Source organism: Lottia gigantea, assembly GCF_000327385.1.
Source record: "Lottia gigantea unplaced genomic scaffold LOTGIsca_1, whole genome shotgun sequence".
Classification (NCBI taxonomy): domain Eukaryota; kingdom Metazoa; phylum Mollusca; class Gastropoda; family Lottiidae; genus Lottia; species Lottia gigantea.
This window is the reverse complement of record NW_008706746.1, coordinates 5,277,588-5,294,762: the sequence shown is the minus strand read 5'-3', so window position 1 is coordinate 5,294,762 and position 17,175 is coordinate 5,277,588. Positions and strand designations below refer to the sequence as shown.

The 17,175-nt window shown below is 39.1% G+C and overlaps 3 protein-coding genes across 3 annotated transcripts; 1 reads left to right on the top strand and 2 right to left on the bottom strand.

The window, feature by feature from the left end:
- Positions 1-2,442: 2,442 nt before the first annotated feature.
- Positions 2,443-6,664, top strand: LOTGIDRAFT_152268 (hypothetical protein; the record flags this gene model as incomplete). Its single annotated transcript, XM_009045714.1, has 2 exons — positions 2,443-2,803; positions 6,627-6,664. 2 exons carry the CDS (start codon positions 2,443-2,445, stop codon positions 6,662-6,664), a joined length of 399 nt encoding a protein of 132 aa, XP_009043962.1.
- Positions 6,665-7,268: 604 nt separating this feature from the next.
- Positions 7,269-15,131, bottom strand: LOTGIDRAFT_152267 (hypothetical protein; the record flags this gene model as incomplete). The annotated part of the gene is made up of 7 exons (XM_009045713.1): positions 7,269-8,204; positions 8,971-9,085; positions 9,436-9,596; positions 10,964-11,109; positions 12,095-12,278; positions 12,533-13,292; positions 14,626-15,131. The coding sequence occupies 7 exons, from the start codon at positions 15,129-15,131 to the stop codon at positions 7,269-7,271; spliced, it is 2,808 nt and encodes a 935-aa protein (XP_009043961.1).
- A 537-nt stretch (positions 15,132-15,668) lies between these two features.
- Positions 15,669-16,334, bottom strand: LOTGIDRAFT_152266 (hypothetical protein; the record flags this gene model as incomplete). The annotated part of the gene is made up of 1 exon (XM_009045712.1): positions 15,669-16,334. The coding sequence occupies one exon, from the start codon at positions 16,332-16,334 to the stop codon at positions 15,669-15,671; it is 666 nt and encodes a 221-aa protein (XP_009043960.1).
- Positions 16,335-17,175: the final 841 nt, after the last annotated feature.

Below are 17,175 nucleotides of genomic sequence, written 5' to 3'. Positions count from 1 at the left end.
TTGCATTGGCATTTGTAGGATTTGTCGGATTGTTGAACTAGTGCTAAAATCTGCCAATACAGCTATAAATGTAATACAAACAACCTCTATTCATTTTAATGTTATCAGTAATTAATTGTCTTCAGTTCAAATTTCACTTCTTCATTTTAAATATAAGACAACAGATGATCCTGTTTTGATTGTGTGAATAGTTCCATTACTTGTGCACCTTGTACGATGTTGGCTTATCTGAAAGCTTGTCCCCATGGATAGTATCACAAATACGGGTTTGGATATGGTCTTATTAACCCGTATAAAACTAAGCCCACTACACTTCGTTTTGGGGGCGTGGAAATTAGATTAGTGGCATTTGAATCTGACCAATCAGATCGGTAGAACAACACCGCTTTGCCGCCGCCCGTTTAAAGAGATAAGAACACATTCTTTCCAAGTAACTATTCTCGGCTTCAATTCTTTAACGAAAATCTTACTCAATTCTGTACCGTACATATTAATCAAAATATGTAATGGAACAATGCTTTCGTTTTGTTAACATTCGCAAACAAAACGTCATAACGAGTGATTTGTTTTGATCGGATGAATTTTGCTACCAATACAGTAGGACCAATTTTGATTGGACAATATTTAGCTATGAATACGTAAATTTTCTCACTTCTGTTACCACGGCCCCGTGGAAGTATGACGAATTGGGATGTGGTTTGGACACGATCGTCCCCATGCATCTGAACCATTTTTTCAGTTTCACGGTGGTGCCCCTGTAACTTATAACTTCGTCAACTCGTACCTTCGTAAATTGATTTCATATTTAGATTTGATCCCTGCTCTTTATAAACTGCACTCATTCCGAATAGGGGCTGCTTCAACAGCTTTTCCAAAAGGCCATTCTGAGGAAGGTATATGCAACAAATGGAGCGCTGGAAGAGCTATGCCAAATTTATCCATTTAGGTCTATTTTAAGATTCGTGATATTTAAAGTGTTTTATAGTTTGAAATGGGGTTTATCATTTATACGTTTCTACTTTTATGTTTCATATAAGTGCTCACTTTGCAAGGACTTTAGATTGTGCCTTGGAGTGTATAGTTACCGTCTGAATTTGGGTAACCGCTCTAAGAAGTTTTAGATTTTAAAAAGCCTATTTCTACATCCAGGCCTAGGTGTGGGTTCCTTACGTAACGTCCTGGTTGATTTTAGACAATTTAGGCACCCCATTTGCAAATTAGGCGCACCCTATTTGTGAGTTGGACATCCCTTTTTAAAGCGGAAGTCGCGTAAAAAAGCTCAGTCTGGAACTTTCCGTTTTTAATAAAGGAGTTGCTGTCAACTAAAACCACAATTTGGAGGAGAGAAGCTATAGATAAGACTCCTGATTAACTTCTGAAGATAATTGAAGTTCATAAGTTAAAACTACCTGCCGATGATGATAACCTCTATGAAGTTATTGGCATGGTGGATAAGTGGTTGATAGAGCAACAGAAAACAGAAGAGTTGGAATCTATAGTAAGTTCAGTAAGACAGATATTATGCCCCGTTCAGCCTGTGAAGGAAGAAACAATACCAGTAAATATTTCTAAACCCATTGACTAAACCTCAGATAGAAATTTATAGAAAAGAATTTAAAATTAGTGGCACTATTGACTCTAAATCTAGCATTTCTTTTACAAATTTAACAAGACAGATTGACCTGGGCAAACTTAAACTTTTTTAGCAATATTGAGGTAATTGATGGTGTAATCAGGGCAATTCCTGTAAATACAGGGTTGAGAAGTTGTTTAGAAGAGTTACCTGATTTGTCAATTTTCTACATTTAGAGGAATTTTGAGGGCTTATTATAAGGAACGAACTGCTACAGAGTTATATACTGAATTAGGGAGCATTGTTCAAAATAGTAAGGAAGATCCTTCAGAGTTTCTGTTAAGAGCTATGGACTGTGGAATAGTTCGGACTATAGAAGAATTTGTTGCCCAAGTCCTATCTATATTTAGCAACAGTCGAATTGCACGATATCTGTTTGAGTGCGCAAGTCAGAAATATTGTCCACATGTTCTCACCGCCATCTTACCATCGGACACATTCCCTCAACCTGTCTCAGTTGTAAATACTGTATGATGTATGCTGTTATATTAAAAGTTTAAAAAACACAACGTGAAGTTTACAGATACCTTTGTGGAGCACATATTCCCACAAAAATTGGTGCCGTGATGAACGTTTTACAGTGTTGGTGATTGAATGGAATTGAGTTGCGGTATTCAACAATTTCATCGTTATACTTTGATGGTTGATGGGTGTGCGTAAATTTGCAGTGGACTGTGATGGCCAAAATGATAGACAGTAATTTGTAGTTTCGTTTGGTGATCATAGTAAGGACAGTTTGGGTAATTTGAAGAACTTTTTCTGAGGTTTGAGAACTTTTATTTTGTTTGTTGCTGAAGTATTCTATAAAGATGCCTACGGAACAGAAAGCTCTCGCCGATTCGCTAAAATCAACAGTGAGAAAAAGGGCAAATTTGAGAAGTTTGTTTACGAGGGAAGATAAACGCGTCTGTTCTATCATTGAGAGCCAAGATATGGATGGTGTTCAACTATTAAAAGTAATTCAGAACAAACTGGTGAAATCCAAGGAACAATTACATCGTTTGGATGAGGAAATTCAAGATTTACACATGCAAATGGATCGCAGTGACTTGGCTGATCAGGATTTTGAAGAATGTGACATCTTGTACGACAATCATGGATTAATCATGAATAAGATTGCTGATTTCCTGTCCAAAGTTAGTTCAAAAACATCAACTCCAACGATTTTTGGTAAGCTGTCAAAACAATCTTCTGTAAAACTGCCTAAAATGAACTTGCCAATATTTTCTGGTGACAAACGAAAATGGACTAGTTTCTGGGATGTTTTTCAAAGCGAGATTCATGAATGTGAGGACATTTCTAATGTAACTAAATTCAACTATCTGAAGGGCCAACTTTCTGAATTGGTTATATGTAGAGTTGAAGGAATTGTAGCCAGTGATGATAATTATGGTCTGTTAGTGCAAACATTGCTGGACACTTTTGGAAATAAGACTGCTATCAAAAAGGCACATTGTACTGCACTTGTGTTTGCTACTAAACCACAATATAATGCTGCATCTCTCAGACTATTCTATGATGGTATCAACGCTGATGTTAGATCATTGTCAACACTTGGATTACATGCTGTAGCTTCTGGTGAATTTTATGTTCCAGTACAGTTGGAGAAACTACCTTCTGAATAACTTGAAGCAGTACCCAGATGATAACCCTAGCCTTGACCAGTTGTTAGATTGCATTCATAAGGAGGTGAAGAAGTTGGAACAGGTTGCCTACATTGCCCAGCCTAGTCAACAATCCAGACCGAAGTCTGCCTCTCATCAGTCTAAAATATCTAACCATGACAGTCCAACTGAAAATCTATTTGGAACTGCTACATCCATGTCAGCAACACACCAATCTTCAAAAAAACCACCTCAAGGGAAAAGAACCAAACCATTTCAGCGACCAACAAAACTTTGCCAATTTTGCAAAGGAGGACATAGTACTTTCCAGTGTACTTTGCCAGCAGATGAACGCTTTACTGCTGCGAAGAAATCAAACCTTTCCTTTAACTGCCTAAGGGATTCACATACAGTTGATTCCTGTACCAGTGAGTGGAAATGCTGTGTATGCAGGCAAGAATATGATGTTGGGTTAGTCAGCATCATCACAGAAGATGGTCCAGTTACCATTGAGACTCATTTCAAGGACACCATTGTACAACCAATAGATTGCAGAAATTGGTCTGATTGTTTGAAGTTACCACATCTCCAAGGTCTAACTTTAGCAGACACCTTCCAGCATACCAGTTTTCCAGTCGACATACTTATTGGTGCAGATTCGGTATGGCAATTCTTGAAACCACAAGTCTACATTGGCTACCCAACAGCACAAGCATGCAACTTAGGTTATATTTTATCTGGTCCACTACTTGATGCCTCTACCAATGCTGAATTTGATAAAAGCGTAACACAATGTTCAGTTGGTACATCAATGGATTCGTTTGAAGATGTAAGCTGGTTACCTAGTGATTTTGACAGGGATTTTTACCGACGGGTTCACAATGCTCTACAGATTGAGTCTATTGGAATCAACGATTCAAATCCTGTAACTCTAGACAAAGAATTCGTCGACCGATTCATCAGCCAGATAGAATACAGAGATCTAACATACTTTGCTCCTCTACCGTGGTTAGATGATCATCCACCTTTAAAGTCTAATTTACGTATTGCATTGAATCGTCTTCAACAGGTTAAACAACGATTGCTGAAACTTCATCTATGGGGACCTTATGATCGGATTATAGCAGAGCAGTTGACAAAGGGTTACTTAGAGCCAGTACCTACAGAATCAGCATGGACAGAAACCAATGCACGCTATTTGAGTCATTTCTTCGTCTTGAGACCTGGGAGCGAAACTACACCACTGAGAGTTGTATTTGCTGCTAATGCAGGAACTGTATCCCTGAACGACTGCTTGCAAACAGGTCCATGTCTTCTAAAGTCACTCTACGAACTTTTGCAACGATTTCGAGTCAAGAAATATGCATTTGTCGCTGATATTGAGAAAGCCTTTCTTCGCATCAAACTATTAGAAGAAGATAGAGACTACGTGCGGTTTATATGGTATGAAGATGGTGATCCAGAAAAAGCTTTAAAAGTATACCGTTATACTTCTGTCTTCTTCGGTGGAACCAGCTCACCATTTATCCTGAATGCAGTCATCAGTTATCATCTTTCGAAGTACATTACCTGCAATGGTGGTCCATCAACTGAGATTGCTTAAGACCTCCAGAGTAAGCTGTACTGCGATAACGTCTTATCTGGTCAAGATGATGAAGAATCTTCAATTAACTACTATCGAATGTCACGTCAGTTAATTAGAGATGCCGACATGAATCTTCGTCAATGATTTACAAATTCGCCGAAGCTGCAAGGTCTCATCGACGCAGACGGTTCTGGTTCTTCACTTCTAACATCTGGATTACTTGGTATGGTGTGGGAAATTAAAGAAAATACGATGCAGTTTCCTAAGAAGACACTGGTTATACTCGAAGAACGTATATTAACCAAGCGACTAGCTTTAAGTCGCGCTTCTTCATTGTATGATCCAATTGGTTTTATATCACAAGTTGTTTTGGCGAAGAAATTTATTTCAACTCTGTGGACGTCTAATACCAAATGGGACGACGAGTTACCAGAAGATGATCTAGTCGAATTTAATGGTATTCTTCACGAGATTGAATTCGCATCAACCTTACCTATCGTTCGACACTTACAACTTGATACTTCAGAAAATGTTCTGATATTTTGTCCAGAGGATGTACTTCAAGCCATGTACAGAAGTCATCACTTTGGAAGTTAGGACCAACATGGCTGAAAGATCCAGATTTATGGCCACAATGGAATCCTTCAGCTGATTTTTCAAACGAAGAACAAATAACTTTGTCTGCTGTAGCTAATGACAGTCGCGAAAATGGTTAATTGTCACAACTGGTTGATGTTGAACTCTTCAGTTCCTATACCAGTCTTCTTCGAACAGTGGCAATTGTATTAAGATTCGCCAAATTGTTGAAAAGTCGACAACATACCAGAGAATTACTAGCAGAAGGTCGTCTGACAGTTCAATAGCTCCATGATGTTGAAGTTAGACTTTTACATAAACACCAACTGGAGTATTTTGTGGAGGAAGTAACCTTTCTGAAGAAATGTACCAAACCTACGCCACAGTTGATAAAGCAACTTAACCTACAGTTCAACAGTGACGGTCTTATTGTTGCCCCTGGCAGACTTGAACATGCCATGCTCAACGACAGATCAAGATTTCCAGTCCTTATTGCTAAAAATTCTCTCTTCACTGAATTGATAGTAAAGTCTGTTCACTACCAGCAACTACATTCTGGTGTAAGCTGTACGATTAATGCCTTGCGAAAGAAATTTTGCAATCGAGGGGGGCAATTTAGCAAAGCACCTTGACAGACGATTAAACGTCGGGAAACTGACTTTCATGGAGTATTTTAGATTCGAGATTATTTTTGTTAAAACACACAAGTTATAATACGTTACATTTTTATGGCCGTTTTAGTTTAAACGTAGTCGGGTATTTTATGGCAAAACTTTGAACAAATACGTCCAAGTTAATTTTCTGGGTACGCTTCCTGTTGAAGGCAAGAAGAACAAGATTGCGCTGGCGAAGCTGAGTCATAGATCGTCGTTGTGGTGAGTCAACGCGAGTAAGAGTCGAAAAGCTACTTTCCCAGTGTGTCAGTCGTAGTAGTGTCGGAACCATCAAGCAATTTGTCTTTTTTTGATCAAATATTTATCCATTTTTCCTACTTTGGGTTGGAAGCCCTAAGAAGCATAAAAGAACTTGTTTCCAATGTCTCAAGGATGGTGAAAAAGATTGTAGGCACTGTTGGCGATGTGGTTCAGCTTCACATTTTCGTTTCAACTGTAGAGCGAATTTGTCGGAAAAACGAACGAGTGTCGCATCCAGGAGGCAGAATGTGATTCCTGAGAAGAAATGTCCTACAGCAACCAATGGTTATAATCGTGATTTTTGTTCATTAAAGGAACAGATGTATTCCATTTCAAGAGAAAAACTTTGTAAGGTAGTTGGTGAACAGTGTTTAATTCAGTGTAAATTAAATTCATTAGAATTTGTAGTACAGTGGTGTAACCTATTTTCGTGGATATAAGGATTCAACACCGAATTACGTCGAAGTTAAAAAAACGAACTTTTTTTAAAGGTCTTAGGTATTTCCTCAGATATATTACCAAATAATTAAAACCGGTTTATTTCGATTTGCTTTATGAATCCCTCACTTTGACCCATATTTCATGAGCAACCAACTCGGCAACGGCGGCAGAATGCGTCACCTATTTTGGATGCAATGTTTGATCTATAAATAAGTCGAGAAAAACACGTTATATGGATACCGGGTGGTATAATTAACCTCTCTTAATATTTATCTTTAATATCAATTCATTATAACTAGTGACAATTCCTTCAAAGAACCATGATTTAAAAAAAAAATTATGACTGACAAAATAAGATACGTAGCGTGATTTATTGCTAAAAGTCACTGAAACAACATAAGAATATGGTCCACTTTGTGTTCCATAGAAATTTTCTGCTGACACGGAATCCGCTAGTTGATCACGTGACTTCATTCGTTAGACTACATTCTAGCAGACGACACTTGGAATTCCGATTACCGCTTGGGATTATAAGGAAATTCGGCTAATAAAAAATGGTGACGTTTGGTAATAAGTGAAATCCGCCATTTTGTATCTATCAATTCAGCAATAGCTTTCTCTGGGACCGGATTCTTATTAGGATTATTTATTCGACCCATGTCTAAAGTAATTCCGAGTTGAAGCAAAGCAGAATCTTCACGAAGAGCTACGAAACCAGGCGCTGGATCCACACGAACAACTACAGGAGGACCAGTAATTGGGCGCATTTCAAGACAAAGTCGAGCCAGAGCATTACGCAACGTTGTAGAACGTTCATCGTCTATGAGGCAACATACAGTATAGGTAGAGGCTGTTTCACGTAGAAGGAAAATGAGTTGCTTGCAACGTTTCAATACATCAGCAGCAAATGAGATTCCAATAGATTGTGGTGAAGGTTGTGTGGACTGTTCAGCTACTGGCTGTGGAAGTTTCTTAAGTGACGAACACACACTAATAGATTTTTCGAGATCCAGGGCGTAGAAACGGCGTTTCACAACGAGTTTTAATTGATGCTTTGAAGGGTGATTACACTTGATATGCATTGCTGTTAAAAGTCCACTTAAAACGGGTCTAGGAACTACCATTAACTCAGATGTAGGGCAAAATGGTTCAAAGTTTTTCACAACGAGGAGACCATCTCTGGATATGGTGACACTACGAAGATATTGTTTGACATCGGGAATATTAGTCAACTTCTTAGATGGTCGTGTTCCCTGTTTAAGGTGGGCGTGTGTACGACGCAGATCTGGGCATTCGGATTGAGTTTGGATCCATGCTGAACGGCTTGCAAACGGAACAGGACAGGTGCCAGAGATAATATCCTGTACGGTGGTAGCACGTACAACGGAATCTTCTGTGCGGGATATAAAATTGCAAATTTGACAATTCTGTGGCATTACGACTGGCAAAATCTGAAGGAATATTGGATGTTCCGGCTAGGTGAAGAAGATGGACATGGTAGCGGCTTGCGATGGACAAAAGGGATGTGACGCTGGGGCTATTGGAAAATTCACCACGGCATAATTTTAGAACAGCTTGGACACAAGGCTTACTGTCAGTTAAAACATTCGTCATGTGGTGAGACTGGATTATATAAGGACTGAAGTGCTTAATAGCTGCAGTTTACAACAAGACAAATAAATTCAATATATTTATTTGGCGATCGGGGACTACACATACAAAATACATAAAATGAACATAAACAGTAAATGAGGAAACTGGTGTTGACTTGGCTAAATCGGTACAGAGAGACCAGACTTGCACACAACTGGCAGTTCCTTGGATTGAATGCTCGAAGAGCTCGTGTTTGCAAAGTTCTCAAAGAGAAGAAAGTTAGTAGAGCCGTCGTGAGTGACTGAGCTCGAAGAGTTAGTGTTAGCGACTGATACTAATTGTCCAAGTTCTGGAAGAAGCTTGGATGAATCAGCTTTAGAACAAATGAAATAACATTAATGACTGTAACAATCTATAAGCAAAACATAAAATAATGAAAAACCCCAGACTACTTTGGGGTAAGTTATTCAGAATGTAAATAATGAATAAGAAATTGCCAAACAAACAAATATGATAAGAATAGGATTTGTGTAGTCCCCAAAGTAAGATTAAAATAAAACCTTCAGCCTACCAGTTATAAAAATAAAGTAATCAGCCTGCAATATGTTTAACCGCTTGTTTAACCATATCTAAATCAGGTCTGATATATCTTGTGTAACAATTGGAGGACCACCGTCCTAAAAACTTAATCATATGATCTGGCATGCAAGACTTAGCTGAAGATGTAGCAGCTCCAATCCTGAAAGAATGACCATTGTATAAATTCGGGTCATAACGTAAATTGTTTAAAATGGTATGTAAATGCTTAATAAAAAAGAATCTAGTAACCGAATATCCATCGGAAGATAAAAATAAAGGGTCTAAATTCCCAAATAATGTATTGCGTAACAAAATGTAAGCAGACAAGGCCTTTACAGGACATAAGAAAGAATTACTTGGAAACAAACTAATAAAAAATACCTTTGTGAAAAGGGTCAGACTTGACTTTGACACTTTCAGTTTTAATTGATTTAAATCAGGTAACATGTAACATGAATAGACAAATCTTTATTAGGATTATAATTACTGATTGAAGTCAGCTCACCACACCTTAAAAACCCATAAAAGGCAACAGTGAACATAGCTTCTAACAACAAATCAGTATAGGAATCAAAGTAACCTGCTCTGAGAGCTGCAACAATATGTACAAGGATGTCATAAGTTATGGGTAAACGAGGTTTGACAACATTGTTCTGCATTTTTTTTACAGCCTGAAGAAAAGTAAAAATACGAGGATTTCTGTCCGGTGTCTCGAAATGACTACCAGTTCCTGCTTCTAAAAAGAAGAAACGTATCCCATTTAAATAAACCTTAATGGTTTCACACTTGATATCTATACTAGTGCAATAAGCTATAAAATAAATTAAAAGGTCTTGAGAGACGGGAGGCATTAATGAAATATATTGAACATTATACAAAGTCAGAAATCGTTTGTACAGTCTGAATCCTGTAGCATAAACTCTATGAGTGCTTTCAGCAATAGCACATAAACTGTTAACTTTATCATTTAGAAATTCCAAATGATTTGATCTATAGTAGGACAAGTTTCTGGTGTAAGACATGCATTGGGTGCAGCTTGGTGAAATTTCTCTAACTGAAAACGAGATAAATGGTCTGCTATAGTATTATTTAAACCAGGAATATATTCACAGTAAACAGCAAAATTATTCTGCGCGCAGCATAAAGTAAGAGTGCGCATTAATGCTGAAAGGCGAACTTCACGTGATCGACCCTTTTTAATGATATTCACAACTGCTTGATTATCAGACCTAAATAAAACTCTCATACTGGACCAGTGCTTTCCCCAAAGCACGCATGCAGCCACAACTGGATACAATTCTCTGAAAGCAATTGAAATAGTTTTATTAGCAACAGTAGGAAGATTTGAGGGCCACTTCTCTGCAAACCAAAAGCCACGAAAATAACAACCAAAGCCAATACCAGATGCATCTGTAAACAATTCTAAATCAGCAGACAAAGTTAAAATTTTCTCATAGAATAACGAAACTCCATTCCAGTCCCTTCAAAAAGAATACCACATACGTAGATCTTCTCTACATCCTGCATTTAATCTGACATAATGATGGAGTTCTGTCACTGTAGTGCTTAATGAAATCAAATGTGAAGTAAAAGCACGACCTGAAATAATAACTCTTGTTGCAAAATTGAAATGTCCTAATAGCTGTAGTAGTTCTCTCTTGGTACAAGATTTTCTATCTAAAAATAGTTCAATGAACTGAATAATGCGGTCAAGCTTATCAGATGGTAATCTGCACTGCATACGATGGGTATTTAGAATTACACCCAAGTATTGTAATTCAGTGGTTGGGCCTTCTGTTTTCTTTAATGAAATTGGAACCTTCAATCTGGAAAAAATAGTTGTTAGCAATGCCATAGTTCTTTCACCCACAACATTGGGCTTATCGATTGTTAGGAAATCATCAAGCAGAGAACAAAGATCTTTATCAATAAGATTGTTAATACTGTCAACAGAATTCTCTGTATGAGGTGAGGACAAGTCCAATATCAAGCGTTTTTTGCCAGAATATTTGCCAGTAGCAAGACCCAAAGGACTTACTCTAATCTGGGAAAAAGGCAACACAGTGTAAGGTCCTTTAACATAACCCCTGTCAACTTCGACTAGAATTAGTTCATCAACAATGGCAGGAAAGTCACGAGCAGATTTTAAATTTTTACATTCAAAATGAATCTGAGCTTCTGAGTCTGTAACAAGAGTGTCAAATCCAAAACGAAGTCCATCACAAAGATATGAAACAAATTCACGATCCGGATGTTTAATGAGCTCGAACTCCAAACGATCAACATCAATAGGAGTAGAAGCAGTAAAATCACAATAATAACCAGTAACAGGATCTAAAACTCTGTTAACTAATGACAGGTCTAGTCACTCTTTTATATTAGAACCGTCATTGCTACCGCCAATCTTTCTCTTGCGAGTGGCACCCTGAGACTGAATGCTAGCAGTTTGTGAACAATTAGAAGCATTATGGGAAGAGCTAAAACAATTATTGCAGCAATGGGCTCTAGGGCACATAGCAGGAGCAGCCCTTAGAATTAAAATTATTGCAAACAGGCTTACCATCATGATATTTAATTGGTCTATTGTATTTATCCACAAACTTCGAAGAATTACTGTTGTTACGAACTTTAGTCAAAACTGAGAGATTCACAGAAGGACACGTAGCAGAGGAATGTGCAGTGGATTGACAGTAATTTCAACAATTGACTCGAGAGCCAGCAACTACCTTGCGCAACAATTCAGAGTCTCTCTTTGACCAATTTATTAAAACATTATTACGAGACAAAGCATTGGCACATTTGGCTGAAAAAAGATTATGATATTCGTAGAAACGATCTGGCCAAAGACCAGCTGTTTCAATGACATGATTCAAATATAAATCCATTTCCTCCAGGCGCCAGGGAAATGCAGTTTTGTGGCAAAGTATTTGCTTAAATCTATTAAATGCTATAATAAATTCACCTAGAGACAAACTCCTGGTAAGTTTGTTATCCCCCCTAAGGAATTCTGAGAAATCAGAATGGGGGAGAAGTAACTTATTAAGACATACATGTTCTCCTTTTAAGACTTTCCTGCGCAACTCGGGGCTGACCATATCAACATAAGCCAAATCTTGCGCAAATGCTCGAGGCAACTTGCTATGATCTACTGAATCTGAAAAATTCATACCCTGTAATTGTGGGTTGATTTCTAGAGGCATACCAGAAGACTGTACAGACTGTAAAACATGAGCTAAACCTTGATAACCTTGACCTGTATCAACATGACTAACAGGAATTTGACCTGGATAGCTGCTTGACCCATGCATTAAATTGACTTGACTCTGATTCGGGTTATACTGATAGTTTACTGGCTGAAATATACTAGTAGAAAAATTAGTCTGAGCAATGTAGCAGCATTTAAAAAATTGGTTTGAGCATAAGTGAAAGGCAATGTAGCAGAGGGCACATCTGAAGCCTGTAAAAAGGCAGTAGTTATTATAGGCAAATGTTGTTGCAACGGTACATGAGAATGCAATATTTCAGGATTTCTAAAAGAGTTATTCAAATTACTTGCTGGAAGGCGTAAGCCTGTATCAAAGCAAGAGATCAAAGAAGATCTACTGACTATGTTAGGTTGTGAAAACACAACATTAGATTGCAGTGGCGCTGAGGACAATGAATGATTCGTAACTGCCATAGAGTTAAGTAGAGAACTATGTTGTTCTTGTGCAGGAATATGCCTAAGGCCAACACTGCTGTGATAAGACACTAAAGAATTTGAGTCAACATTCAGTGATAACAATGGACTACTATACAAATTATCAGAAAACGAAGATAAGTTATGAACTGAAGTTGACGTTTGAATCCCTGAATTCAAATGTCTAACATCATTAGGCACAGTTTGATAAACTACAGACGGTCGGACACTGGAGTACACGTATCTAGTAGTAGTAGTATCTCTGGGACGCTGGCAGGCTATAGTTGGTTGAATGGATGTAGTGGCAAAGGTCAAAGCTGTAACTGGTATAGGCTCTGTCTGTATTATGGAAGTTGAAATCACTGCCGATTGTACTGTTGGTAAGATTGTCAAATCTGTTGCCGGAACAGATGAAATTGCCAAGTGAGTAGTCGCTGATGCTTGAGCAGAAAAATTGGATAAATCAGTCAAAGTTGTCGTTGGAACTGATAAAGGTATAGACACTGCTACAGAACTGGAGCCAGTAGACATCTCCTCTAAATCCAAGTTTGCTTCTAACAACTGCTTCATTTCAGCCCTTGAAAATGAATTCAGAACCAAAATTCCTAGCTTAGAAAGTTCAAAGCGTATTTTCTCTGATGTCCAATATCGTAGAGGATCTGTGTTTCGTTTTGGTCTGGAACTCATACTGAACAATAAAAAAAACCAATACTGCAAGTCCTTAAATTCTATCGTGCAGGAGCCGCCATCTTGAAAAAATGAGAAGTTCTATATCAAAGTTGGTAGAACGGGCCAACTCGAGCCAGAACGTTAGTAGAAGCGATTAAACACCAAAGTTACTGCTTACAAAATCTACAACCTCCAAAAATACTTTCAAAACTCAGAGATTCTCCAATTGTCGAAGTAATGAAATAAGTGAAATTAAAGGCTAATCCCACTGCTTGGATAGAGTTCAAGATGACAACTGACTATAATCGCCTATCACGTGACTTTTCAGCGCGTGCTAACTCAGAAAGATAGCAGACGACAGATAACGGAATTGTCTTGTTATAAACTTAGTCTATCTTCATATCCTTCAATAATACACAAGGCTTCAATCTCGCATGGTAACCAAGTAATTTGATGTTTCTTCAACTTAGCACTAAAAAAACAGCCAAGGAGGTTTTGTTGTTGTGTGTTAGGTAGAGAGTGGCTCCAAGTCCTCGCTTACTGACAGAACCGTCAGTTACGATCCATAGTTGATCCGTTGGACGGGGTAACAAGATGCTCTTATGGTCTGTAAGTGACTGTTGGGCTGCTGAGAAATGATGATGTAAGTCTTCTGACCAGCTGATTTTGGACCTGCGATGGCGTCGTCCAAGGGTCTAATGAGTGAGGAACAGTTAGGTAAAACTCTGCCAAGTACTTTGTAGGCGCCAATGAAGGAGCGCATTCCTCGAACGTTTTCGGGTGGAGGCGACGTCGATAAGGTAGATATGCGATGAGGGCTTGCAGAAATTGATCCTTGTGACCAAATCCAGTCTAGGATGGTGGTTGACTTGGGGCAAATAATTGTCTTAGAGGCTGCTAATTTGAGATCACACTTGCTGAGTGCTTGTATAGTTAGACGAAAGTTTTCTAATAGTTCTGTTGGCGAGTTACCTCCGCTATATAAATCATCAGCCAGTTTTGTAACTTTGCCAGAGTACAATAGATCGCCGAGGACTTTGCACATGAGTTCCTCGAGCGCAGTCTCTGATCCTGGCATTCCCATAGCAGTACGGGTATAAACACGAATACCTCTGAAAGGGGTGCATACTCTGCAATACTTCATAGAACCAGGGGCAAGAGGTATTTGGTAAAATGCCTGTGTCAAATCCGTAACGATGACATACTGCCAGCAGGCGATGGTGCGTAGGATGGAATCAACATCTGGCATGAGTGATGGTTGGGGCTTGCTGTATCTTGCTACGTCTGCGAAGGCGGTGACTAGTCTAAATCCACCAGTGCTCTTCTTGACCAGGAATGAAGGGTTTAGGTACTCGACTGTAAGGTTCAAATCCTCGGGTTTACGGAATACTCCTACTGATTCCAGTTGGTCGAAAATATCTTGCAACTCTTGTAGTTTATCTTTTGAGTACTGGGGGATTCTACCTTTTCGTTGTGGGGGTTCCACAGATCCCATATTGACGATGGCTTGAAAGGGACCAACGGATCCATTATAGCCTGTTATTGTAGGATCAAAAACAGAATCGAACTCTTGCATTACCGATTGGAAATCTTTACGAACAGACTGTGGTAGAATATGATCTGGATCTAATTTGACTATATCAGAGAAAAAGGTAGTGTCTTTCAAAACTGCAGACAAAACTGGTTTGGCCGGTGGGTAAGCAAGATTATCTGTATCTGTGATAGTTTGGACACGTCTTACTTGACAGAAGTGCTCATGGCGTTTGAGAGTTTGTGCTTGATCGGTATCATTAGCAATGCGAATTTTTCCTCCAACTTGTCCGGTAAGGCTGGGTTGTGGCCAAATTTTGGTTGACATTTTCGGCGCACCAGTATCGTAACTAAGATCTCTTCAGAGTGAAGGTCACCTGGTAGTGTTGGTTCTAAATAATCTCCTGGCCAAACAGTGGTAGAGAACGAAGGTGCACGTAACACATAGGCTTGGGTGCGCCTAACAGCTGAAGAATGTGTGGTATTTGATGAAGAATCGTATTGGATGACATCGTTGTCCTTGATGATGACACATGGCAGGTCTAACGGATATGTCAGTCTGGGTCATAAATGGTGTTCCTGCTAGTACGTCTACATCAAGATCTTCAACAACCAAAGCATCGAGGGTCAAATTGTGGTCGCCACGATTCAGCTGTAAATGGACTTCGCCCACAACCTTCAATGGGGTGATACCGTCTGCCTGTAAAGCTCGTTGAATACTCTTCTGTATTGGGGCACTTACGTAATGTACGACGGAAGCTTTCATCATATTCATCTCTGCCCCTGTATCTAAAGTAAGTTGCAGGGGAAATTGTGAGTAAAATGCCTTGAAGTGGGGAGATCTGTTGGTGCTTACACGACATGATTAAATTTTTAGACTATCTACGTCTGGGGTTGGATCATTAGCATCTATACCCTCATCATGGAAGCAGGAAGCTTGTCGGGCTTTGTTCATAAAACGTTTGTCACTAACTGGAAGGTAGGGGCATTTACTCAAGAAATGTTTGTTGTTAGGTCGGTTGGCTTGACTGCACAAAGGACACAGTTTGCTGTTGGTTATTGGAGCATTGGTCATTGTCCTGGAAGGTTTGTGAGTGTTTTGGCGGAGTAGGTCTCTTGTCACAGTACGAAATACTTTAGACTCGACAGCAGAATTTACCTCATCTAATAAAGAGTCTAGAGCGAGGGATATCTCTGGTTTTAGCGATGCAAGAGTTGTAGAGCGGAGTTCCGTCCCATAATGCTGCTTAACGAGTTGAGGTAAATCAGGGTGGATTAATCTAATCCATGTGAGTACGACCATGTTCTCTAAAGAAGGTGTCAATTCTTCATCCTCACTAGGTACGATACCATGATGGCTAATGTGTCCGTTTTGAGAAAGGAGGTTGTCTTCTATGAAGGACATGAGGCGTTGATAAAGGTCTTCGGGGCGTTCGTCTGGTTGAAGTACAATGGTATTAAAATCTAAGAAGTGGGAGCCTGTTGATTGGAATCCATAATGCAATCGTATAACTTGCCAAATAGACGACATGGAGGTGGAGTTCTTCACGATAGAATTGCGTGAAATGATAGGACAGTACTTGGCAATTTGACCCAGCATCAGGTCTAAATGTGTGACTTTCTGCTGGGCAGTTCTCCTGCGTTCCTGATCTACGCGTTCCCCGTCATTAGCTAAACCTCGTAAGGGGGTTGTGGAAGACTTCTTCAGCCATGTCACACCGTCTAATAAAAATCGGCAAAATTTGGATCAAGGGATAGAATATACTGCAAATTCTGCCGCCAAGCTTCAAACGATGTTATGGTCTCGTTTTTCGTCAAAGACCATTGTTTGGGGGCTCTAGTACTAGCCATAGTTATCTGCAGGATCTGAAGAGTTGAGAACAGTAGTTGTTTAACTGCTTCCCTTTCCGAGTTGTTATCGGCAGAAGTGTGTAACGCTCGAACAACCAGTCTTCGCGTTGGCAAAATCACTAACAGGTTCTTTTAACAAAGTTTTTGTTGAACTTTTGAATCAGTTCTGTACTTGGTAACTGAAATCCCAGCTGCTGCCACCACGCCAGTCAGTAATCAGGCACACTTAAAGGGAAAACTCTTCAATCAATGATGTTAGATATTGTATTGTAAAGATGGCGGTTTTACAGTATGACAATAATAATACGAATGAATTTACATGCACGTGCAGGGGGAGGTAATTCAACAAGTACAGTTCGTACACATAAGAATAGTTCAGGCTAGTCTAATACGTAACTACCATGAAATGGCGCAAAGTATACATTAATACATTTTACATTGCTTGAAACTACTGGATTCATTCTACTAGCTGATATTGTAGAGAAAACCCATGTTTATCAAAACAAACTAATGCAGAGGTC